General features: G+C 38.5%; 1 protein-coding gene across 2 annotated transcripts; it reads right to left on the reverse strand.

Moving 5' to 3' along the window:
- Positions 1 to 16,238, reverse strand: clnk (cytokine dependent hematopoietic cell linker). Of its 2 annotated transcripts, none has more exons than XM_008295207.1 (17): positions 16,069 to 16,238; positions 11,207 to 11,247; positions 9,199 to 9,352; positions 8,107 to 8,159; positions 7,952 to 8,006; positions 6,515 to 6,565; positions 6,404 to 6,432; positions 6,272 to 6,282; positions 6,105 to 6,188; positions 5,705 to 5,726; positions 5,407 to 5,431; positions 5,211 to 5,295; positions 5,106 to 5,122; positions 2,507 to 2,601; positions 2,302 to 2,379; positions 1,860 to 2,015; positions 1 to 1,773 (listed from the first exon to the last, which is right to left on the reverse strand). In XM_008295207.1, exons 2-17 carry the CDS (start codon positions 11,207 to 11,209, stop codon positions 1,621 to 1,623), a joined length of 1,071 nt encoding a protein of 356 aa, XP_008293429.1. In that variant the 5' UTR covers positions 11,210 to 11,247; positions 16,069 to 16,238; the 3' UTR covers positions 1 to 1,620. The 2 variants fall into 2 exon arrangements, with proteins under 2 accessions (XP_008293429.1, XP_008293421.1); XM_008295199.1 differs by having other exon boundaries at positions 5,705 to 5,729; positions 16,069 to 16,237.
- Positions 16,239 to 25,061: the final 8,823 nt, after the last annotated feature.

Below are 25,061 nucleotides of genomic sequence, written 5' to 3' on the forward strand. Positions count from 1 at the left end.
TTCTGATGGCCTGTTCCCTTTTATTCAGCACAATTGCATTACACAAAGTTTTCAAGATTATTATCAATCCTGTCTCACACTAAGTCCGTACTGTGAGGATCTGAAACCCTACTGCATGACGACATCTGTATAATGAAACAGCACAGGTATTCCTAACAATATTAATGAAAGAGTCTTTACCATTGTGTACAGTATCAGCATAACAACATAAATGGACTCAAGCAAATAACATGGCAAAATATCTTGAAGGGAAAAGGCCGACTGTTTGTCACAGCAGATTGCAAAGATGATCTGAGCCTGATTACACTTTAATGGATTATTAAGGCTAATAATTAATATACTCATTATAATTTTAATACTTGTATTATAAACCATGGTATTGTTACTTCAGTGAATTATAATTACGCACATCTCTGATGGTTGTTCGGTCGACATTTTAAGCACCTTAGGCGGCTTGTTGGTATCCACGGCAACTAATTAACTAATTACAGTTGCTACTCGCTAACAGATAAGCTAACAAACCTGTTGATGGGAATTTGCTAACTTATGGGATTCATTCACAGTCAGTCTAACTTCTGCCTTTGTCTACACTATTTTATATCTGTAAGTAGCGCATAAGAAAAATTCAGCTTCTTTTAATCATAAATCCGATTTCTTGTCAACACATCTGACAGCTAGCTCATGTGCTAGCTAGCCTTATAAAGTAAAGTAAGTACAAAAGGTTAAAACTAATTTCTGCCAAAAAAAGGAAAAAAAGAGAATAGTCTGTTCCCCTAAAAAAATCTATTATCATGCTGTCTATCTGATCATTTTGATTTCGGTAGCCAGAATTGATTTAGTTGGCCAAAGTATTTAAGGGTAGATTTTTAAAATGTTTTAAGTAACTGATATCAGCATGGAACTTCTCCAGGTAATTACTTACAAGACTTATGTTTAAATATGAAAATAAGGTATTATGCATCTAAAACGGTCTAATGTGCAATATTTTTTATTTGATAAAACCATCTGCAGTTTATTTTACTTTTAAGTTTCATTTTCTAAACTAAACTAAATGTTAGTGACAAGTGTTTTTACAGAGAGGGTTTGGGATATCTCTTTTCATCACTCCAAAAATCAGAATTTATACAACCTTTGTGTAAACCTTAACACTATAGATAGGAATAAAACTGGAAAGTTTTGTGTATCTACTACTGAAGTGGAGATTTTTTGGCGCAAAGAAGGAAAAAGTGATTTTGTGGACATTACCTTAAAAGGGCTGTATTGAAAAATTCTATACACTTAAAAGAAAAAAAAAACTTACACAGCAACTTGGTCTTGAAGAAATAATGATGGACATTATTAGTATTTTCTTGACATTTTTGAGTCTAAACAGTTAATTAAAAATAGTTGAATTGCTTACAGTTAACCAACCAAAATAATTGTTAGCTATGAATGAAATTCACTTTTGACCACACAGTTGTATACAATGTGTTTTTTTTTTCTTTTTCCCAGTTGACTCAAAATGATGATACGCCTTTAGTCGATGCTTGGGTTTCATAGCTACACAGCAGGATGTGAGGAACCATGTGGGATTTAACACATTTTCTTTGAAAAGATGTGGAAAGGTGCACATGTAATTTGTTATCGTAGCAGCTGGTCAACATCCCTTTTCGTTACTGGAAATGTCAGCACACAGTTTTCTGGGTATTTGTTTCCAGGCATGTTTCTCCCGCTGACCAGTATTATTGGAAATATGGAGTGGAACTTGACGATGTCTGCCACAGAGTCAAACATCTGGGGATAAACAACACAGGAGTTACAGTAAATATAATGCTGGGGACGGTACTTGTTGTACTGTCTTTTAGAATTTGTCCACTTACATCATTTGAGCGTTGTCCTGTTCCCAGTGCGTACTTGTTGATGCACTCGATGAACCGAATCTTCACATTGTAAACCTTCTTGTCATAATACACAACCAGTACCAAGGGTTCACTGTCGGTGTTGATGGAGCAGTCACGCACCAAAAATGCTCCATCCTGATATCGGGAATGACAAAAACAAGACATGTTTAAAAGTATACCTTTGTTAGTTTGTGCGCTCTCAGTCAATACTTTGGTTTTTGTAGGTTACACAAATGAGCGATGGCATGTTTGCTGGTGTTCTTGAGAGGTGGTGGTAGGTAGATTTTGTGTCTTTCAAAAAGTGCCACGCTAGTTGTTTGATTGCACTTAAGCACAAAAGTGAATGTTTGTGTTTTCCAAAATGTCCACACAGGCTTTACACATTCGTAGGTACATTTGAATTCATTTTATAGTGCGATACCTTGTTCACCAGGTGTAAGGCGTGCTCGGCATCTGCTCGATTACAAGCCCCAACATACCAGTCTTCTTCACAGTAGGTCTGCCAATAAATTTCAGCAATGAGTGATGTTACAATTACGACTGCACTTAATGTCATGTTGAGACTGGACAGACATCATTCTTCATTTTACGACCGGGTTTGATTGCTTGTGCAGCAGCACCGTTACCTGTTGAGGCTTTTCCATTGGAACAAAGTCATGCTGGTCAAAGTCTTCTTTAGTTTGAGGCCACTCATGGTGATGGCGTTTGGATGGCACCCTTTCTTTAAATAGATGTTAAGGTTGATTTACAGTTGAAACCAGAAGTTTACATACACTGTATAAAAAGACATATCACCTTTTTTTTTTTTCTCACTCTGACACTAAATCAGACTAAACTGTTCCTGTTTATGGTCAGTCAGGATTACCAAAATTACTTCTATTTGCTAAACGGCAGAATAATGAGAGAGAGGATTTTTTTTACTACTTTCTTCAAAGTCAGGGGTTTACATACACTAAGATTACGAGCCCTGTAAACTGTTTAGGAAAGCCCAGATGATGATGATGATGTTATGACTTTGGAAGCTTTTGATAGGTTAATTGACACCATTTGAGTTAGTTGGAGGAAAACCTGTGGATGTATTTTAAGGCACACCTCAAACAAACTGCTTCCTTTCGTGACAACGTGGGAAAATCTAAAGAAATCAGCCAAGCTATCAGGAAGACAATTGTGGACCTCCACAAGTCTGGTTCATCCTTGGGTACAATTTCCAGATGCATAAGGTTCCACGTTCATCTGTTCAAGCAGTTATACACAAGTATAAGCACCATGGGAATGTCCAATCATCATCCCGCTCAGGAAGGAGACAGGTTCTGTGTCCCAGAGATGAAGTGTTTCGGTAAAAAATGTGCGTATCAACCTCAGAAAGCAAAAGACCTTGTGAAGATGCTGCTGAAGCTGGTCAGAGAGTCATTATCCACAGTAAAACGAGTCCTGTACCGACATGGGCTGAAAGGATACTCAGAGAGGAAGAAGACATTACACCAAAAGCAACATGAAAAAAACAGGTTACAGTTTGCAAATGCTCACAGGGACAAAGACATTAGTCACTGGAGACATGTCCTGTGGTCTGATGAAACTAAAATTAAACTGTTTGGCCATAATGACCATCGTTACATTTGTAGGAAAATGGGGGAAGCTTGCAAACCTGAGAACACCATCCCAACTGTGAAGCACGGGGGTGGCAGCATCATGTTTTGGGGGAGTTTTGCTGCAGGAGGGACTGGTGCACTTCACAACATAGATGGAAGCATTTGTGGTGGGATTTTAAACTGAACAAATGATGAAAAACTGGAAAAAATTATGATTAAATTAGACTTGTGTATAAGGTGGATTAATCGTGTGCAAGCCTGCGTAAAACACAACCCATAAAAACGTACAAAATACAGCAAGTAGAACAGAGAAAGATTGTCTGACACTAGAGCCTGAAAGGGCATGTGGGAGGCCTGTGTGCTCTTGTCTGAAAAACTTGGGCCTGCAAGTTTGTGTGAGGCTTTTATGTGTGCTTGTGGGTCATCGTGACCTGGCAAGTTAAACCGCAAACCTCAGCGAAATTTGAAGAAGTTGGCACAAGAATGGGTGCAGGTGCAGAGCGAGCAACAGTGGCGTACGTGCTCTGGGAGGGATGGGCGTGGTCCTTTGTGGGTGAACAAAGTATTGTTTGAGACAGGCGCAAGGCCAGTGATAGCATTTTTTAGAAAGGGGGGTGGTAATCGACACGGTGCCATGACTAGATCACACCCCGTCAGATGTGAATGAATTCAAACATAATGCTGGCAGAGATGTTTTGAGTGGTCATTATGAAAAATAATGGGTTGTGTTTTCACAGGAGACGGGGGAGAATTTGAGAAATCGTAAAAGTATCTCAGAAGTTGTAATACATTTGTTAGTCAGTTAAATCTCAGGATTTGCTCATGTTTCTTCTTGCAACCTCTGTACTGAATAATCATTCTTCACCTCAGACTCCGAGATCTGTTTGAAGACTTTTTCCTTGAGAACTTCTGATGACACCAATAGCTGATTTAGAAGAGATTTTTTGACTGAAAGCTGGGCGAGGCTGCTTGACCTTCACTGGCCACAGACAGCAGACCGACTCACAACGCATGAGAAAAGAAGATTATGTGGAAATATAGAAGCAACATCTCAAGACATCAGCCAGGAAGCTAAAGTTTGGGTGCAAATGGGTTTTCCAAATGGACAATGACCCTAAGTATACCGCCAAATTAGTTACAAAGTGGCTTCAGGACAACAAAGTCAATGTTTTGGAGTGGCCATCATAAAGCTCTGATCTCAGTCCTGTAGAAAATTTGTGGGCAGAGCTGAAAAGGTGTGTGGAGCAAGGTGTCCAACAAACCAGACTCAGTTCCACCAGTTCTGTCAGGAGGAGTGGACCATAATTCATCAAACTATTGTGAGAAGCAGTTTGAAGGCAACACTACCAAATACGAAGGAAATGTATGTAAACTTCTGACTGTGAAGAAAGTAATAAAACATAAAAAATAAATAAATAATCTCTCTCATTATTCTGGCATTTAGCAAATAGAAATAATTTTGGTAATCCTAACTGACCTAAAACAGGAAAAGTTGAGTCACATTTAATGTCAGACGGTGAGAAAAAAAAGGTGATATGTCACTTTATACAGGGTATGTAAATGTCTGGTTTCAACTGTAGCTGTAATTAATAATTAGTAGCTGTATAATGATGATGATGATCTCTAACACACTTACCTAGACTTTGATGTGATCTAAATAAAGGGAGAAAAGCACATGTAAATCAAATGTGATGTTACATGACATAAGTGTCCTGAAATGACTTAGAAATGAAAGCCGAACCTTCTTTCCATGTTAAAACTCTCCAAATCCCAGGAACGTCTTTGAAGGGTGTCGGGGGCTGAAACACTTTCAGGACTATTTGGACCTGAAAACACATCAAAAATGAACACAACAGCCGAGAAGTTGTGACTCAAAAATGATGCATTCATTATTTATTTTATTTTTTAAACTTTTACTTGTATTACTTTTGTCTTACCTTTGGCATATGAATTGAATTGTGCCTATTGGAAGCATAAAGAAAAATCAAAATTAAATACCAAGATAACGCCAATTCGTTTCCAGTCAAGTTCATTTGTGTCAAATAAAACCTAAGTTAGGAAATTATAATAAAAATATCACTTCCAAAAGCACTGATTAGTTATATGTTTGGAAAACATATTGCAACTTATTGCAAGCAGGCATGTTTTTCAGGGTTACAGCATCACAACAGCATTATTATTAGACATGGTCGAAACAAAAAATCGTTCAATTATGTAGTAAATTTGCACACTTACTTGCTTGGCTGTCCTTTGTGGTCTGCTGAAGTTAAAAAAATAATTAAATAAATTGAATACATTACAACTTGGACTTGAGGAAATAATGGTAAATAATGGACATTATCAGTTTTTTTTAAAATATATTTTTTAGTCTAAACAAATTAATTGAAAATAGTATAACTGCTAACAGTTCGTCATATTATCAAAATAATTGTTAGCTATAAATGCAACATATCTACATTACAAAAAGCTGCAAGCCGTTACTGTGATCAGCAGATGGTGCCACTGTTACACTATACAAACTGTTGTGTACAGTCACATAGGGTCAGTAAGCTACAGCACATGAAAACAAAAGGCCCGCTACCAGTAGCATACAGTGACAATGGGGTAAGGAATGGAACAGTAAAACAGCACTCACTCTCTCCTGCAGGGTTTGTTTAGAGTCATTCCAGCCCAGTGATTGACCAACTCCATGGTTAAGGCTGAAGGTGATGGAGGGCTCCTGGAGGAACAAGATTCAAGCCGTAAGTCTATTCATAACCCATTTAAACCCAACAGATTAGGATAACTTGAATAGTAAATTACCTGTGGGAGTGCTGTGACATCAGACAGGGAGAAAAAAATCATCACATTTTAAATTAATTGCAATCATCACAATTTATAGTGTCAAAAGAAAGTCATCAATACACCAAGCGGTGTGTGGCACTGGTGTCTTACCTGGTGTGGCACAGGGGGCAACTTCTTATCTGGAAATTCAACATGAGAATATGTGGGATGCTATTTTAACCACAGAAAGACAAAGTGTTTTCAGTTATTCAGTTGTGTTACCTAATTTGGTCCTTTGTCTGCCAGGCTTCGAGTTTCTATTGATAGCAGGCCCTGAGAACACAAAGATAGAAAGCAATCGTTTATTGACAGCAAAGTGCAGTTTTGAATGATTGGTTCCCAAGGCTGCTGATCTCAGGAACTGTGATGCCAATAATTAAGGATGGCCTGATCGAGTTTTTTTTTTTTTTTGCTCCTGATCCAATCTGAGTAATTTAATATTAAGTATCTGCTGATATCCGATACCATTTGACACATTTAAAGTATCGGCGATTAGTTGTAGTACCTGATCGCACCACCAGGTGGATCCTCTAAGTGACCTGAGGAGGTGGACACTTTTGTTTTTGCAAGAAGAAATCACTGTAGGGGTTTAGGTCGTAAAGGAGCACCATGACAATGTCTCCTATGAGGCTTAATGACCTCTGGCCAGTGCACATGTATTTAATCACTTCAGGATCAATTAGGTCATCGTTCTGTGTTTCAGGGTCAAATATAGCAGCTATTATCACAGTCTGTATCATGTGTCTGTTACTGTGGCAGCAATATAAGCACATGACCTGCAAGAACTGTGCTGAATCTATATGATCAATTATTTGGGTATTGACTGATATTGCTACACACAGAGTATTGTGTGACAGCAGACAGCGAGCAGTTAAAAATGCTTCTATACCTGCCCAGATTCCAATCTAAGGATTGCTACCTAACAAATCTTATATTCAATATTAACTTCTCTTTTAATTCTTCTTTGATCTTTAACAACAACTTAAAAAAAAAAAAAACAGTGTCTTTAACTGGTAGTTGCTTGACTATGTGCACCAGTGAGTTGCTAACTGAAATGTTTGCCCTCACAGCGTGCACTGGGTTGATCATAAGGGGACTTTCCACTGCAGCAGCTCAAGGCAGGCGTGATGTGGCATGACTGTTCAAAGGAACGGCCCTTCCAATCGGCCCTTTCAGGCTTTCTGTTTCTAAAATTAAACCTTCTCCTAAATGTGCTGTAAATCACTGGGCTAAAAGACTAGAATCTCTGAAAAGGTGGATGATAATTCAGTGTTTCAGCGCTATGAGCAATCCTTTCATGTTCTACACAGGCATTAATGTCAACTCTAGAATAATCCTGGTGACCTTACGTAACTTCTGCTGAGCAGCAGCCTATAGACAAATAGAGAAAAGTCATATAGTCACAGAACTGACTCATTAATATCTTTCTCAAGTTCGCTACCAGCAGCTCATATCTGCACCCGTATACCAGGTCAAGTAACTCTGTAGCAGCAATGCCTCTGAGTCTATTGAATGAAAAGAAGCTGTGTGCTTATGGATTTAGCATGTTATTATTATTATTAGTATTATTTTTGAATGCTACACATTTGATCTTGACTTGAATTTCTCCCGCTACTACTTTCACAAGCCTTCACCACAATAATCAAACGTCACGTTTACCTGTAGTATGTGAGGTTTCTCTGAGTGGACGTCTGGGAAGGATGTCAGAATTAACCTGATCGATTGGAGAGCAGAGTGAAGAATAGAGTACAAGCAGCACAGTGGTTCGGTTGAAATGGTACATTCATTAAAGAACAACAAAAAAGAAACCTTACAGTGGCGAGTGATGAAAGGCTCTGAGCAGATGATGACCTTGGAAGATCCCTGTCTTGAAAGCAAAAGAAACTGTGATCGCCACACTTTCATCAGTGACAGTAATGACAATAGTTCCACTGTTAGTTGACACTTTAAACACTCTTTGAGTTTGTATCATTCTTGTAACTCGGTCGATGCCAGTCCCAGTAGTGCACCGCAGCAGCAGACTGTATTGATTAGAAGGGAGAATACTCCAAGTGTGAACAAATTTAAAACCCACATTCAGTATAAAGTTGTAGACATGCAGCTGTGAGGCCCCTGGCTGTGGGCCACATTCATGCAGTAGAGTAAAGGGAGTCTGTTCACACTACATGCTTCCCTCTCTTCCCCTTCGGCTCCTGGATAATTGTAATCTCCCGCAGTCTGACTCAGCCAACAGATGGCCCTGGAGACCCACTGGCAGATCATGCTCAATCAGCATGAGCTCCCTCTCAGATCCATGCTGCTTTCATTCTCACCACAGTTTGTGGTGGAGCTGTTTTTTTGCCTGCACTTCATTCAGTTTCGTTCTAATTATATTCACTGGAGCTTTTCTGTGTAGGAAAGTGAAACATATTCAGCCTCATTGTGTCAGCTCAAGTGCAAACACTACTTTAAGTTGAAGTTTGGACAAGTTTGGGACTTAACAGTTAAGTCTTATGGTTTTGTATGTAGGGAACTGCAGTCTGCTTAAGAACCTATTAATTTTATGTAATTTATTTCTATGCATTTAGGAAATAATGAGAATTAGAAGAGGTGGGTTTACGTGCATCAGAGGACAACCACTCCTACAGATGGACAGAATTACTCACAAGTCTCAGCCCACTGAGGGCTAAAACTAAACCTCTGTTGATTTGCACATACAAAATAAAGAGCATTTTCGAGGTATGTCCTTTTTTTTTACAGTCAGTTCTAAATGTATTTTTCACTAATTTAATCATTTAAAAATGAAGTTAGACTTTAATACTAGGTACTAAAAGTCTAAATACCCTAAGCAGTCAATGAAATAAGACTGAGAGACTACATGAGCGAATGAAAAATGTTTGTCATAGTTTTTTGTTTTTTTTCTCTACCTGCATACTCTCTCTCATCATTTATCGGCCTGGCAGGAAATATGTGCACCCTGTGCACTCCCTCGTGGTCGTCCACCACGTCGTACTCGGGCTCCACTACGTTGTTGTAGTTACCACATCTTTGAGTTCTGCTCGTCTCTGCCCTGCTGCGATTCTGTGAAGACAAAATTGCAGCTCCTTTATACTATATGTACAATAAACAAGGGAATCAGTAAACCCTGTACTTATCAGCCCTGCTTCTTCTTGCTTTTACATCAGCCAATATGTAGTCATACATTCTGAGCGTACAGGTAGTGTTAGATTCTACATGCATGTACAGCGCTGGTAAGTACAGGAAGCTATTTTTGGGTGTTGCGACATAAAGTTTTTCATGTCTCGCACAGATTTCCTTTTTCAAACTTCACACGTTACATTCACGGACGCCATGAAACACATATATTTATAGTCAGCCTCGGAAAAAAGTAACAGTAATTGACACCGTGTTAAATAGCAAGCATTTATCACTGAATTGGAAGCATATGACGCACAGTGTATTGTGACTATTTGTGGAGTTTTTGTGCACCTGTGGCATTGCTGGAAAAAATGGGCGCTCTTAGGATGAATACCTTATCAGTGGGTGCTTTAATCATGCCCAATCAAACCAGCTTCTCTCATTCAGTTTAAAAGCTGTGTGCTCCACAACAGAACTGGCTTGATTGTAATGAGGAGGAATGTCCAGATTGACGTTTGTTTTCCAGCAGGTGCCATGGAGTTACTCGGCCCTGTACGCAGCACCCAACCTGAATGCTGCACCCCAGGAGGGAAATATCCTGCATCCTGAGAGTGTAGTTTAGCCATATGCTTGGCTGTGTATGTGAGGAATTATCTGTTATTTCCATTTGTAACTAAAGCACTATTTATCATTCAGAGGAAGTTATGGGGGATTTTTAAAACATTTTTTCCTGCAAAACACGATTAGACAAAATTGTACAACAAACCCTCTAAAGCTGAGCAAAGATTACGTTGCCTCACTGAAATTTAATTGCCTGAAAATGATTTTCAATATCTGTTTTAATCAGCTCTAACTAGTCAAAAACATAATTGTGAAATCATCAATCTCACAAAAAAAAAACCAACAATTTTGAGTTATGTAGCTTTTTTTTCTTTTAGTTTAGTTTTGTTACATATTTTTGTTGTTTGGCACTTTGTTGAATTTTTGTACTTTCTGACAGATCAATTAACTCAAACTCAAAAATTTGACTAAAGCCTGGGCAGCTGCCATTTAACATGGCTGTAGGGAATAATTCTTGTATCTTACTAATAGATATTAAAGACTGGTTTAAAACCCGAGTTTAGGTCAGTATAGTCGCTCCTTTTACTAAGAATTAAGTGGACTGAAAAAACAAACAAACAAACAAAAAAAACAGACATTTGATTTTGGACAATAAATCTGACCTTAAGCTAATACCTGACAAAACAAATTATGCATAAAGTGTACATTATCTCAGCATCTCATTGTTTACAGTAAAAAAAAAAAAAAAATATATATATATATTAAAACTGTCTAAGAAGGACCTTTTACGGCCTCAAATCACAGATGTAGAAGAAATGTCTTCGTCCGTGGTAGCAGCTTAGACAAATACACTGAACTCAGGTCAGTAACAGTGACTGTAACGCTCCTTCAAATAGACATGAACATTTACCAACATAATCAGTTGATATGAATTTAAGAGATGATTACTGTATACATTAGTAAGATGAAGTTTAATATTTCACAATTTGATTTCAGAATGAATATTAATGCAACCAAAAACAACAGCAAATTACCGTAAAAACTCAGAGAAGATTTCTCGTCTGCTCTGTGCCGTTTTCACCGTGCACTAACAATGACAGAGCAGAATCTCACTCTTGACTCATTTCTGTGCTAAAAGGTAATTACACAGGGGGCTGCAGACTCCCAAAGTTTCCCGCGGGAACATTCATGTGGAACCAGCGGGGAAACGCTGTGGATACGAGCGCCATAACTCACCATTATCACAGCAGACTCATGGCTGTTCCCTCTCTCTGCAGCTAACGAGGGGGCGAAACAAAAATGAAAAACATCATTAGTTTGGTGTTCTGTGAAAGAATGTGGCCTTCCAATACAGTTTGTCCTTGGACTTTTCTATCTGAGAGTAACACATGCAGGAGAACGAGATCTTTATGTCCAACAAGACAGAGCTGTTTGTGTCCTCCTGCTGTATTCTCACTCTGTTTCTTTGTGGTCTGCATAATTTTATTTTAGCCATCAGCAAAAAAAAAAGTATCTCAATTTGTTTTTAATATATAGATATATACATATTTTAAATATTGAACACATTATTGTATTTTTAGCATAAGCACCTGGCTTCAAACACACAGCCTGATGTTGTAGAAACATATGAATGAAAAAAAAACGTGCGTTTAACCTTTACTACATCCCACTGAGCCTCCAGGATTAGTCAGTCATTCTAATGCGATTACATTTAGGTCTCTATATTAAGAAGAACTGCTTCTTAGTAAAATCTGAATTTAGGTAAACCCTATAACAACAACAAAAGAAAATCCTGTATGCATTACGTGTACCTGCTGCCGTTCTCCTTTGCTTGACTCGCAATCCAGCTTTCGGTTGAACAACTAATTAATATACTTGCATTCGACAACCTTAAAAACAAATAATTAAGTGTTACATCAGTTCTACTCTGCTAGTGGTGAAGAACATCACCAAAGTTGGAATAAATGGCTTGTCTTTTGTGGTGCTGATTTCAATCTTTTTAAATAAATATGAGTTTATATGCAGATTTATTCATAATTCAGGGCTTAACGTGAGATTGGGTAACTTTTGAAGGCGGATATAACACATCGTTGGTCAGATCAGGAAACTCGGTGGTTTTGCCATTTTACAGTCTTACTTTGTCTGCTATAAACAGCTGCTTTTGCTGGCTAAAGTAACCAAACGTCAGAGAGATGTATAACTTAAATTACTGAATCAGGTCACTGGCTTTATGACTCTTCTCTGCTTGTGGTCACAGGATGCTGTTCGGACAGCAGCAAGTCTCGTGTCATGTGTTCAACCCACATTGGATCCATTAATATCAGACGGCTGGACACTGCTCAAACCTGCATCACTGTCATTCACATTAGACACCGGTCCAGCCTGTGCATACATCATTGTCAAGTCAGGCTGTCAAACTTCCATAAAACCAGACATTGGTTATAGTCTGAGGAATGAACATGGCAGGTAGTCGACAATGTGGAGCTGCTCCAGGCACTTATCAATGTTTTAAGCGGCTTTGTCTCCCAAAAATGAAGTTCCTACACAACGAGACATACTCAGTTACATTTTGAAGAAAATGTATTTTCTATTGGTTTATGTTTGCTTGCGATCAGTCACAAATATGTTTCAAATTAACATATCTTTTCCATTTATTCCATTTACTGTCACTATTGATCAGTCAACTAATCATACACTAGACAGGACTCATCACACTGGTTGCACAGAGCTTCAAACACGTGTAAAAGGGTTTTATTTAAACCCAAATTATCCTTTTTTCCTAACCTTAACTGTGTCGTTGTTTTTGCTTAAACCTAACCAATCTTCTAACATGTAGTTGTTAATAGTGTCAACCAAATCATGATATTTTCCTAAATCTAATCACGTAGTTTTGGTGCCTAGACCTCACCGAACAGTGGGTGAAAACTACATTTATAAACAAAATTTAAATCTGAGAAGTACAAGAACACTAATTCCAGGTACCTATAATTTATTCTGATTATTCAAAGCAATAGTTACGGCTATCTGTAATTCAGTTTTGACAAGTCAGGATAATAGTAAAGCAAAGTATTTGAGGCATTGGTAGCAGCAGTAGTAGCCCCTGCTGTGGTGGATATTGTTGCCATGCAATAGAAAGTTTGTGGAGAACAAAAGCTTTGTTCATTCAAAAGTTGTGGTTGAAATTAACTGGCAGGCTGCTCTGACAAGGTGTTAAAATAGCTTGTCACATATAGTGCAGTGCCAAAAATGTGTTGAAGTACAAATGTGTTTGAAAAGCAAGCCACTTGCCATAGTTTCTACATTATTATAGATCTGCAATGTCAGTTTGCTTACAGTCAAAACTGTAATTCACAGTATCGGTAAATACATTTTGACGAGGCAGAATTCTCGTTCAAGATATCTACATCAAATTACATTTTTACATATAATCAAAGATATTTCAAAAGGCCAATGTAGCTATCTTAAATTGAAGGGAATTAAAGATACCCCGAATAGTCGCAAATAAACTGTAGTTATCTGAAACTTAAATTACTCAAAATTCAACTGTAGCTCAATTGTTTTGTTTTTTTTTTTAACTGGAAGCCATTCCTGCCACATCACAGTCTTACTTTTCGGAGGGATAATTTTTTTCAAAAAGTAAATTAGAATGAAGTTTAGTTTTTTGTTAAAGACACGCACCTCTCAACACGACCTATGAAATTCCTAAGCCGCAAGAAACGTCTAAAAACGGTCCAAACCTTGTCAGATAGAAGGACAGTCTGTCTTCATGGATCAGTAGATACACAGAATCTACTGATCCCTGAATAGGGTCACAGTTTCTCAAACATCAGCTAAATAGTGACACAAAGAGTGATCATTTAATAAGATTTATTTTATTTTTTCTGATATGTACAGTCAAGTGTCATCAGCATATAATAAAAAAATAATGTTGTGCTGGTTAATAATGAGGCCAACAGGGAACATATAACACAGAATATTGCTTAAAAACAAGGTGCAATCAGTACCCTAGCAGTAGCAGTGCCCTAGTAATATTCTGATTCAAATTTGACTGCACACCATTTTAAAGCACAAAGCCTCACCATTCAGCGACTTAAGTCTTTTAAAAATGCCAACATCGAGCAACAACAGTTTTTAACATATATATATATGCTGCACTTGTCTATAAGCCGCAGGTGTCCACGTTGTAACATGAGATATTTACACAGAAAGATTTTTTTAAAAAACTTTGAATTAAATACGTACCGGTAACATACACAAATACGTACCGTAAATGCTTTTTTCTGAACAGTGCCTGTAACATAGCTGGTTAAACAAATAAAAAATAAAGTAGCCTACCAGGAAAACCCATTGATTGCTATCCTGTTCCTCCACCTCAGAATTACTTCGTCACACACTTCCTCAGTCTCTCTTTCGTAGTTGCATTCAATGTCAATTTCGTCTCGAGGCAAATTCGTAAAAATTGCAAAAATCCATAAATTAGCCGCATCATTGTTTAAGTGTTCAAAGCATGTGAAAAAAGTAGCGGCTTATAGTCCGGAAATTACAGTACTCAGCAAAACAGCTTTTTTCTTAATGTTTCTGTTGTCTATAGCAACACATGCTTTTTGAGGCACTACATGCTGCACACTGTTCTCACAGTAAAAGTCCAATAAATACAATGTTCCCAAAGTTTTAGTTTAGTTTTCTTTTCTTTTTTTTTTTTTTTTAGTAAATAATCAGGAGGATTAGACTGCAGATAAAGTGGCAGACTTGTCGTAGCCAGATCAAATGAACAGAAATCATGTCTGACACAAATGAAGCAACTGAAGGGCAAAAAGAGGACCACTTCACATTAGCTTTCTGCAGTGAGACATGGGTCTTTGTCGCATTTTTTCCATTTGCGTAACTTTAGAACATTTAAAAACATTGAGTGAGTTTTAAATTGGGTTTCCAGGTAAAAAGGCACAAAGAGGAAAAATCAACAGAGTCTGGACTAATCTACAAGTCTTTGATTGACAGGTTTTGATCTTTGAATCCATTTGGCTGTGAAGGGAAACAAAACAGGAAGCAGGAAGGAAACCTAACCAAAATAGAAGTTGGGACATTTAGCAAGTCACAGGGATTGAGAAAATGCCAGCAGGCATTACAGGCTACCGGCTCACAGTCCCAAAGGGAAGAGACGAACTCAGTATTGGATTTGGCACTGTGGTCCAACACTCAGCGGAGCTGTCTGACTACTTTGCAGAGCTTACTGGGCCATGGGAAGTGGGGAGGGATGAGATGTATGAAAAGAAAGATTAGATACATGCATCTGGGGTTGAGCAGTTAGTCTGGAAAATAAACTTCTGCCCCATGGAAATTGGGTGCAGAGGATTTGTGGCAACTCAAACTCCCAGACCACTTAGGGATTTGTGACCTGGCTTTGCTACGGGCATCAAGAAAGTATCAACTGCAGAGAGCGAGAAAGGGCTCAGTCTGAGGAGAGAAATGCTGCCAACAGGGCTCAACCAGGATACACTGTAGATATCAGGATTGTTGAAAATATTCTTGTTGGTGTTGACGCGGACATTTATGTGTTAATGTCCTCTGCTACTTTGTTTTGCGGCTATAAATCGATTTTTTTTTTTTAAACCAGAAAAATTTCTTTAGACTTTATGCATCTTTTATTAAATTAACTAGATTTTTTAAAGCATGAGCAGGATGTATGATCAGCGTGTTTTAATGTTGTGTTTATGGATGTAAGTTGGTTACTTGTGGTTAAGTGCACAGCGCTTTGCCTTTACTAGATGTATTATGGCTGTGATTAAACTATTACTTAAAGTGAACACATGGTATTTTAATGTGTGTATAATTAGCACTACGTGCAACTTAATTCTCCTGCATCCGGTCCATATAAAATGAATGACTGTACATTCGAATTCAGGGCGACTTGAGGCTTGATCTTGAATTTTATCTTAAACAGAAAATCTTGGCTTTCATACCTCTACTTTCCAAACTATTCATACAATTTAATCTAGTTTTACTACAGACAAACTTATCGACTTTTCTCGTGTGCCGTAGCTTTTACACACTGACAGTTACAGAATTTGAAAGTTTGGAACAAATACAAGGTTTCCTACCGTTTCTGAAGACACCAACGGTAAGCACACCTGCATCAATGGACGTTCAGCAATCTCTGTGTTGTCGGTTTGTACTTGGTTCCACAAAGAAAGCGTCTGCAGTTCTTCTTCCTCCCCATATACTCACAGAAACACTTGGGTTGCATCGACTCTGAGCGTAAGAGTCAGGCAGCCCACTGCTGTAACCCAAAATGACTTCCTGTGTGGTGAATAACTGGCCTATAACCCGAGGTCTTCACTGTTTTAGACAAAAAGAGGGTTGTTTGTGGGGGCTTCTTTTTGTGCATCTTTGCTCTGATTTTACAGATTTTCACACAGAAAGTTGTCAATCGCAGAACATTTGGTAGATGTATTGTTTTTTATATTAAAATTAGCTTTTTTTTTTCTACAGTTTTTCTTGAGAATTTCTTGCTCGATTAAATGTCATTTAGTGTTTCCTGTGTCAAGATTTTGTCACGTAGCATCGGCACCACACGTGCGCTTCGTTTTTCATGCAATAGCAGCGCGAAATTTAAACATTCAAGCTCCTTGACTGTATTCCAAATCTAACCTCGTACCATTTATTCAGTAAATCAGGGTCAAATGAATCTGCTACTGCGGCAGCTATTTCTGTTAATTTGAGCAGGAACATACTGACATTTCAACATCTGCTCTGCCAAGTGCAAAAGGAAGCAGGGTGACATTTACTCTTTTCATCATCATCTGGCTCCGTTTCTGCATCAAACTGGAAGGTGAACATAAACTCTAATTTGTGACAATATTTAATTCAAGCTTAACCTTTCAAAGTAATATTTCGCTTCAGGTTAATATTTTTATTTCATAGCTTAAACACAATTAGGTCATACTGTGAAAACACTACTTTAAAAAACTTCTAGGTCACATCCTCAGCACTTACACCTTGATGGTTACGTGCTCTGCTAGTTGATACATAAACTAAAATTCAGGAGGTGAGAGACTTTTAAACTCAAGCTATTAGGAGCCATATAACAACTCAAATGAGGTAGAAAAATCTGCTGAATCATGTGTGAGAATAATTCAGTGTTGGTTGTGAAGATGGGTTTTACTGGCCTGTGAACGGGCCAAATTGACAATAACATTACTCATTCTTGTTTAAAACCTGGAGCAAATCCAGGAGTTTCTATGAGCGATGTTCTGCTTAAGAGCCCGTTTTCTCTTAACTGCACAAAAATGTGACCTAGGCACTTACTTGAGCTTGCTTTTTAACCTCAAGGAGAGAGGAAAACTTTTGAGCTATTCAGGCCAAACATTACACATTTAAAGGAAGTCTGTGGTTTACTAGCAGATGGGCTTCGTTTTTGTTGCTCACGCCAACTGTTGTATCATGATAACACTGTACTCACCAGAATAACTGACAGAGCCTCTGAGCTGCCAACGTCTCCGGGGAGCCTCGTGGTTTACTCTAGATAAGCTACCACTTCATTTAGCTCAAAAGTTAACAAACTGCTAACAATCGTGCACACAAGCCCTGTGGATCCATGTTGAACTAGAGAGTTGGTCTGTAAACTGTGATGGATGCTTAGAATCGAGAGTTTCTGCAATAATTTGTCTTTTCTGTTCTTCCACTTTCACTAACTTGAAGGTTTGCTTTCTCTGTGGTTGGCAGGCTGCTCGTGTTATACCCATCTGACCTATTAATACTTTGTGTGCACAACCAACAGAACTGAAGACACAAAAGTAAATAGCTTTGTTACTGTTGTGGGAACAAAAATAGATTTGATGTGAAAGCATAAATGAAACCCTAAAGGTGTGTTCAGAAAGAAAACAAGCTGAGTTGCAACACAATAGGAAGTCAGCGGAAAGGTGCAATTAGACACAAATCAGTCCATCAATGTGGCTTGAAAATATATCAAATTTAGCAATTTTTTTTTTGGTTATCCAAGCACAGACAAAAGGGGGAACGGAAATGAAAGGTAATAACAGATAGAAGTGTAGTTCCTGATGAATCCTGACATCGATCAGTCAACACACACACAGAGCAGCACTCCTACGTCTATACTGGTTGTTTGGGCTAAATTGTTAGTCAGCAGCCAATTTGTGCAAAATAAGAAAAAAATGCTTTCTGTTTTGTCTGAGCACAGTATTGTTGTACAATGTTGTACAACAGCTCCCAGAATAAAAAAGACTGATTCCAAACGTTTAGTTTTCACGCCCCCGTGGTGCTCTTATGCAAAATGACAGAATGCACAGAAGTTTCCGACAGCCTCTGATCAGCACGTCGACTCTAGAGCTGCCCTACCTTTGCTTTTAAACAGAGCACTACTATGACAGAGTATCTTCCTGTCTGCAGTGGGTTGGAGGCCTGGTCTCCTCCAGAAAGCGATGCAGCAGAGCACAAGCGCACAAGGTCAGCCTCTCTCCTGTGGTTTCTTCTGCAATGGTATAGCCTGACTTCCTGTGAAAGATTACCATCTAGCCTCTCATATTCTCACTGATGCTTATCTTTTGAGCCGCAAACGCCAACTCCCTGAACATCTCTACACCTTGGCCCCCAGTGACAGCTCCATCGGCCTGTCAATCTGGCATCCCATCCTGTGTCCTCAACCTCCCCCCTTCTCGTCCCAACAGCCAAAAAGATGAGCCTCCTCTGTCCTGGACCTGTCACCAAGAAATAAGATCCAGAGTCCCAGTCTGGGGGGGTGACGAGCACAGAGGTTGAATACGGGTGAGGTCTGTCTCTGTTGCAAAAAATTCTGGAGTTTCATAGATTAATATAAACCGAGTCTTTCATGCACTCATAGGTGTCTCGCTGCAGTTAAAGTCAAGCTGTTGAATTCCCTGCTCCACAGGAAGGATGCATGTGATCACATTGATAAACCACATAAGACCATCTCTAAACAGCTGCAGAGGTAGACGGTATCAGGAGGCCTGCTTCTTCACAGAATAACCACAACGTGATGGTAACTGTGGGCTGACATTTCCTATAAAACAATTACCTATACCTTCACAAACTGACATCTACTTCACCTTGAATGTGTACATTGTTTTATTTGTATTATCTTCGTTATACTTGCTAAGTTTAAGAAAGAAATTCTAAAGTTTTGTGTTGTCTACATTTCTGTCTCAAATGACCGGGTATGTTAGAGTCTACAGTCATTTTAATGCCTCTGTGAGGCTTATGACAGCATGCTGACGTACTGATATGTAGCAGGAACAGAGTTTTACCACCTCCAGCATGGTAGCTTATTATAATAATATGACAAGTACTAACTAAAGTACAACTTGTGCTGATGAGAATATCATTAATTTGAAATTGTATTGGACAAATTAAAAAAATACCTAATGGGGTTTGATAAAAAGTCACCAATTTATTATGAGGGAAACCATAAATGTCTGCACCAATCCCACCTCATGCAATCTGTCCAACAGCTGTCAATCTATTTAAACAACAGGAGATCAAACACAGTACATTTCAGGGAGTCCTGTTTGGGGAACAGTGAACACTGATTAAGCCTCAATTACAAGCAGCTAAATAGTAAAAATGCTCACATCAGTCTCTGACGTGCAAGAATCTGAGATGATGGAAATTTATGACTGGTGGTATCTAACACTGGGCGAAATTACCCACAAACATGTCAGCAAACTGTTGACAAAACAGTTGACAAACTGCCGAAGAGGTGCAAACGCACCGATGCTGACAGTTCCATCAAAATAAAATCTAGCTTTAACACTCAGCTGAGTCTTCAGCTAATTTTATAGGAGCCATAAAATCTTTGTTTGGGTCTGGTTTTACTTTGAAATTAATTGCTACATTTATTATATCAGAATAATACGTAAACATTCCCAGTTCACAAATAAGGGGTGCTCTTCTCCCTATTCTGCACTGTGTGAATGCAGGAAGGTTCTCATAGAGGCACCTTTTAAAAGATCTTGTTTACAAAGTTTAGTTGCAGAGATCACAAGGTTAAAAGTAGATGGCATTTACCTTGAAAGTACATTGCAAGATCAGATGACCTCAGTTTGACTTTAAAAAATTGAGGAACCCAGTTTCCTTAAAAACATTTAAGTTGTGTAAAGTGAAAGCTTGAGTGAATTTAACTTCACTTCATAAAGGACTGGAATTGTCATTCAAAGTTCTATACACTGAACACCAAACTTAAAATGTTCTGTAATATCAATTGCAAATAAAGTCACATAAAATGTAGTAATAATAATAATAATAATAAGAAAAAAGTAGGTATTATCTCATGATTACGACTCTGATGACATACTCTGTTTTAATTATAAACTATAGTCATAATGATTAGAAAATTGTATCAATAGTATGACTTCCTATATCATAATGATGTCGTAAGTCATTATTCTAAGAACTTAAACCATAAATATATGAAATGTTTTAATTATTCTAAAATACAAACTTATTATTATGACATACAGTCAGTTACATTTAAATGCTATGAGGCAAAATCGCAATCATAAGAAGCTTCATCACTATTCTGGCAGAAAGAGGTGTCGTGAGGATTACAATTTAAACTTAAAGTTATTCACACTTTTAAATATGCCTAATAATTAGTAGATTATACATAATATAGTGACGCAAATAAACTTGAATGTTTGAAGTACAATGTGAGTAGATATGAGCCATGAGCTGACTGTGTCGTCAACCAGGAATGTGTGTTTGCTTGCATTTGCAGGCCGAGGCCCGCTTGAAACAATGAGTGAATATGATGTGTCATCCGAGCACATCTAAAGTCCAAAGTGCGTATGACTGTTCCAATGGCCACACCTGAGCCGAGGTGAAAAGCCTGGAGAACCTTCCACAAAGGCGTTCATTGTTCTGCATTTGCAGTGATCTAAGTGAGACAAAACAAAACAAAACAAAACAAAGGTCTTCAAATCCTGCCCACCTTCCCACCTCTGCACACCTACCACTTCCCTGCATAAAGACACGTATGTAGGACTGTCGGTCTCGGAAAGTTACCTAAATTGTTGGACTCAGCCCCCGTAAATATGCTGTCAGAGAGCTGGGGGGGTTTCAGACGCTGTTTTTGGCATCTCACAAGAACTTTGCTCAAATTGTACTTACACCTTCAATAACACAGAACATTACACCATTTTCTTATTTCTTGGTGGTTACATAATCAAATCAGGAACTACAACAATCACTTTCATCAGTATGTGTTATGAAATAAATGCACGAAATAAATGCGGTAAATTGTCTTTACATAATGTCAAGTTGTTGTTTGGTTTCCAGGTTGACACTCAGACATCTGAAACTAAACTTTGCTCACAGGTGAAACTACAGTTCTTCTCGTCTTGACTGTATTCTCTACCCATTGTATTTGCTTAGGCAAAGCCGAGCCCGGCAATTTTCTTTTCTAATCTACAGTATATAAGAGAAGGATGAGATCGTGTCATACAGCCAGAGAGATAAGATCGCAGAGAGGGAGAGGGCACGCAGTCTGGCCAGCCCGGCTATCTCTCTGATGAGCGTGTGATTCAGCAGCGTGAATAATTAAAGCTGGGAGCAGCGATAGGAATCTGTAGACGCCAGGCTCGGATAATACTGGACGGATATCAGGGGGCCTTTGGTGCAGGGAGGTGGCGGCTGAGACAACATTAGTCACTCTCCCTGTGCCCCGGGCAGCCGTCGGGGTACAGTGCTGAAGGTCAGGAGATGATGGATGGACAGAGACCGGCGGTGGCTCACCGCTGAAGTTGACTAGAAAACGAATGTCCTGTACATGAAATATTATCCTCATGGAGGAAGATACCTGATCTGATACTGCAGCAATGTGTCATGGCTATGTGAACTTTGTGAGGAGCTGTGGTCCGTCAGCTTGAAATGAAGTTTGTGACAAAGACAGGTGGAAAGAAAGAGATTTAATTTATTAATTATTACTATTTGAGAAAGCACACAGGTGATGTTTAGTCACATCAGAACGCTTTCAACAGTCCCCAAAATTACCATTTAACAATTGACTATATTTAGTTAATAAATGATTTGTTTTTACACCTTAAACTGTGATAAGCACTGCCTGATCTGTGTTTGTGTGCTGCATTTTTAAGGGTCACACTGACAGTTCTGTTTTTCTCCCCTCCTCCGTCACTACTGTTCTTTGTGTCTCTCATCTGGCTGGTTTCTCTGAACCACATGTCTTTCATGTTAGCTGTACAGAAGCTAAGTCAGCCATGAGTGGAGCGTTTGGAGGACGACGTTTTATTTTTTAAAATCAGTATTTTGCAAAAAGGCACAACTCCGTACTTATTGTTTTATTCATAGCTTTATGAAAACTAAAATTCTTATTGTTTGTCTTGCAAATGATGTTGCTCTAAATATAGACGGTGGGTAGATGTCACAACATGCAAAAGTTGTACTGAAACATGCTTCTGTATGAACCCAACCACAGAAGAGCATCCTCTTCCTCCTCCCCGAGCATTAGTGTGATTGTACTGTAAGTCTCTTTCGCTCTCAGTCTTCTGCATACATTGCTCCATTCATTATAATGGTAGCAGTGTGTCGGCAGAGCCTCCATGACGGCAAGGAACCTCATATTCAGGTCAACTCGCAGCCAGAAAAATTCCTTGATTATTCCTTATTTATCCCAGTCATTCTGCCTGCTGTGGTGTGGAGTCTCTGGAAGATGTGTGTCTGAGTGAGAGGAGCCAGGGCTAATGAGCTGAGAGCCCGCCTGCTGATTGTTAGCAGGCAAGGAGCTGCTTCACCCCACGCAGAAGGCACATTCAAATCATCAGCAGGCCAGCCTCGCATTCACAATGATGCAAGCCAGCGATGCAAGCTAGGAATGCTAATGCGGAGGTGTTTACTGTCTTGTTTATGATGATAAAATCACTCAGTGTGCATGCAACTTGAGGCTATTCCAAAATCTGACAAGCAAAAATATGTTTTGCTTTGGTCATGGTGCTCAGACGGAAACTTTCCTGCAGTGTAACACACACTCTGCAACTAGCGGCTCCGCAAGGCTGTACTCAGGCACAGTGGTGCTTTGAGTTAAACGTCTACATCAGCATGTTTACCGACTTTAAGTGAAAATGCTCACACGCTGAAGTTTTGCAGGCGTCTTAGTTTAGCCTGTTCGCATTCTGACATTTGCAAATGAGCACTAAACCCAAAGTTGACGTGAAGCTACTGGGAGTGTCATCAATTTTGCATGTTTTTTCTCCTAAACTAAAGTGCTGGACATATTTATGTTTTCAGCTGATGAAGGAGGGGCTAAAGGGGATTATTTGTTTGGATCCCCATTAGCTTTCACCACAGCACTTTGCCACTGCCCACAAAATAAAAACACATAACAATCAATAGCCAAAGGTGATGTTGACATAAATATTGTCATTGTTGATGCAATAAACCAAGAATAACCAGGAATCAAAGCAGTAAGTTATTTTGACGTTTAATAACTAGACTGACTATGTATTGCCGATAGCCTTAATTCAAATTGTCCAAAAACATTATAGAACTATTCAGCTGTCAAGCATGTACGTTGGATTGATTTTTAAGAATGTAAATGTACCCGAAGTTTAAATAATGGACTGGGACTCTGTACTGGTACACATGAAATAGGAAAAGACTTTGATCTGATCGTGGGAAAATAAAACTAGATCGGGACATCCCCATTCCAATGTCATTGCATTGATTTGGAGTTCTAAGACAAACAAGGACAATGCAGCTATATCAGTAGCTACAGTCAAAATGGAAGCAGGGGCAGCATATTTTGCAACTATCTATACTCTGCAACCGTAACCGCACATTGCAAGCTGTTTTACCACCAAGTCGGAGCAGCCTCAGGGAAAATTACTACCACAAATCTCTAACGATTAAGTTCCTGTTATTAACAAATTCCTTGCTGATAAGCTCATTCTATTTCATGATATATTTTTTTTAACAATCTTATTCACCACAACAACAACCATTGTTTCTGCCAACACTGTTCTAATACTTTGTGAAATCATCGTCCAATGGGAAGCCTCCCATAAACACTGTCATGCATAACAATTCAGTATAGTCATAAGGACGTTTCATATATGCAACCATTACTTTAACAAGTCATAACAGAACTACTTTGTTGTGATGACTAGTCAGAAAGATTGTAGACATCTGGGGGGAAAAAAAATCCTGTCTTATCACAATGTAGTTATAACAAGTCAAAACGATGTTGTAACTATTTTTAATTAAATTTCCGGATCATCGAAACTCAGCATATACATGTGAAAAAGGTTCGCAGTAGGTGCAAGGTATTAGTCCTTATATAAAATTTCCAGGCAAATGGGGTACCAGAGGAAATGTCAGTGAATCACTGAAGTCTGTAGGATTTATCCTCTGGGGACCATGACACACCTGTACAACTTGTAATGATACTACATCTAATAGTTACTTGTTATGAATTACTTGCTGATTTGTCAACACAGTTAGTTTGAAATAAAATAAAGCCAGAACATATACTTCTCTCAATCTCTAAATGCGGTTATATTCTTGTTGGAAAACCTGCAGTTTTAAGTTCTGTTTGCTGGAGTACAGAGTCAAAACAAGGAAAAAGCATCGTTAACCATCCAGGCTGACACACTGCACTGTGACATAAAGTATATTTGACCTAATGTGGCGTACCACAGGGGTCTATTTTAGGGCCTCTTTTCTTTTAAATTTTCAATATTTAAATGTTTTTTTGTACTTAAACAGTGTATAAGATATGAGTCTCAATATTTATTTATTTTTTTATTGTACCATATTGATGTTGCTAAGACATTCTAGAAGGGTGCAGAAAGCACAAGTTTCTGTTTTGCAGCACATACCTTTTGAACTTTCTGTTATCCTTTTATGTCACCACTGACAGAGCTATGAGCTATGATAAATACATTGAGGAACAAAATGCAGGTAGTGCAAAGTTACATTAATAAGTTTGTCCCTTGAACTAATTGGGAGGATGTTAGACTTAAAGATGCAATTCAAGAACCAATTGTCAGATTTTTGATGCAGTCTTATCAACTAGTGATGTTGACGGTGATTGGCAGATTGTACG

The sequence above is a fragment of the Stegastes partitus genome, unplaced genomic scaffold (genome assembly GCF_000690725.1).
Source record: "Stegastes partitus isolate 25-593 unplaced genomic scaffold, Stegastes_partitus-1.0.2 Scaffold22, whole genome shotgun sequence".
NCBI classification, from domain to species: Eukaryota; Metazoa; Chordata; class Actinopteri; family Pomacentridae; genus Stegastes; species Stegastes partitus.

Excerpts from the sequence above, each read along its gene's own strand:
- clnk (XM_008295199.1), bottom strand. Across the intron at positions 8,007-8,106 it reads GCCTTTCATCACTCGCCACT|GTTAATTCTGACATCCTTCC; the intron begins GTAAGGTTTCTT and ends CCAATCGATCAG. Across the intron at positions 1,774-1,859 it reads CAGGACAACGCTCAAATGAT|ATGTTTGACTCTGTGGCAGA; the intron begins GTAAGTGGACAA and ends GTTTATCCCCAG.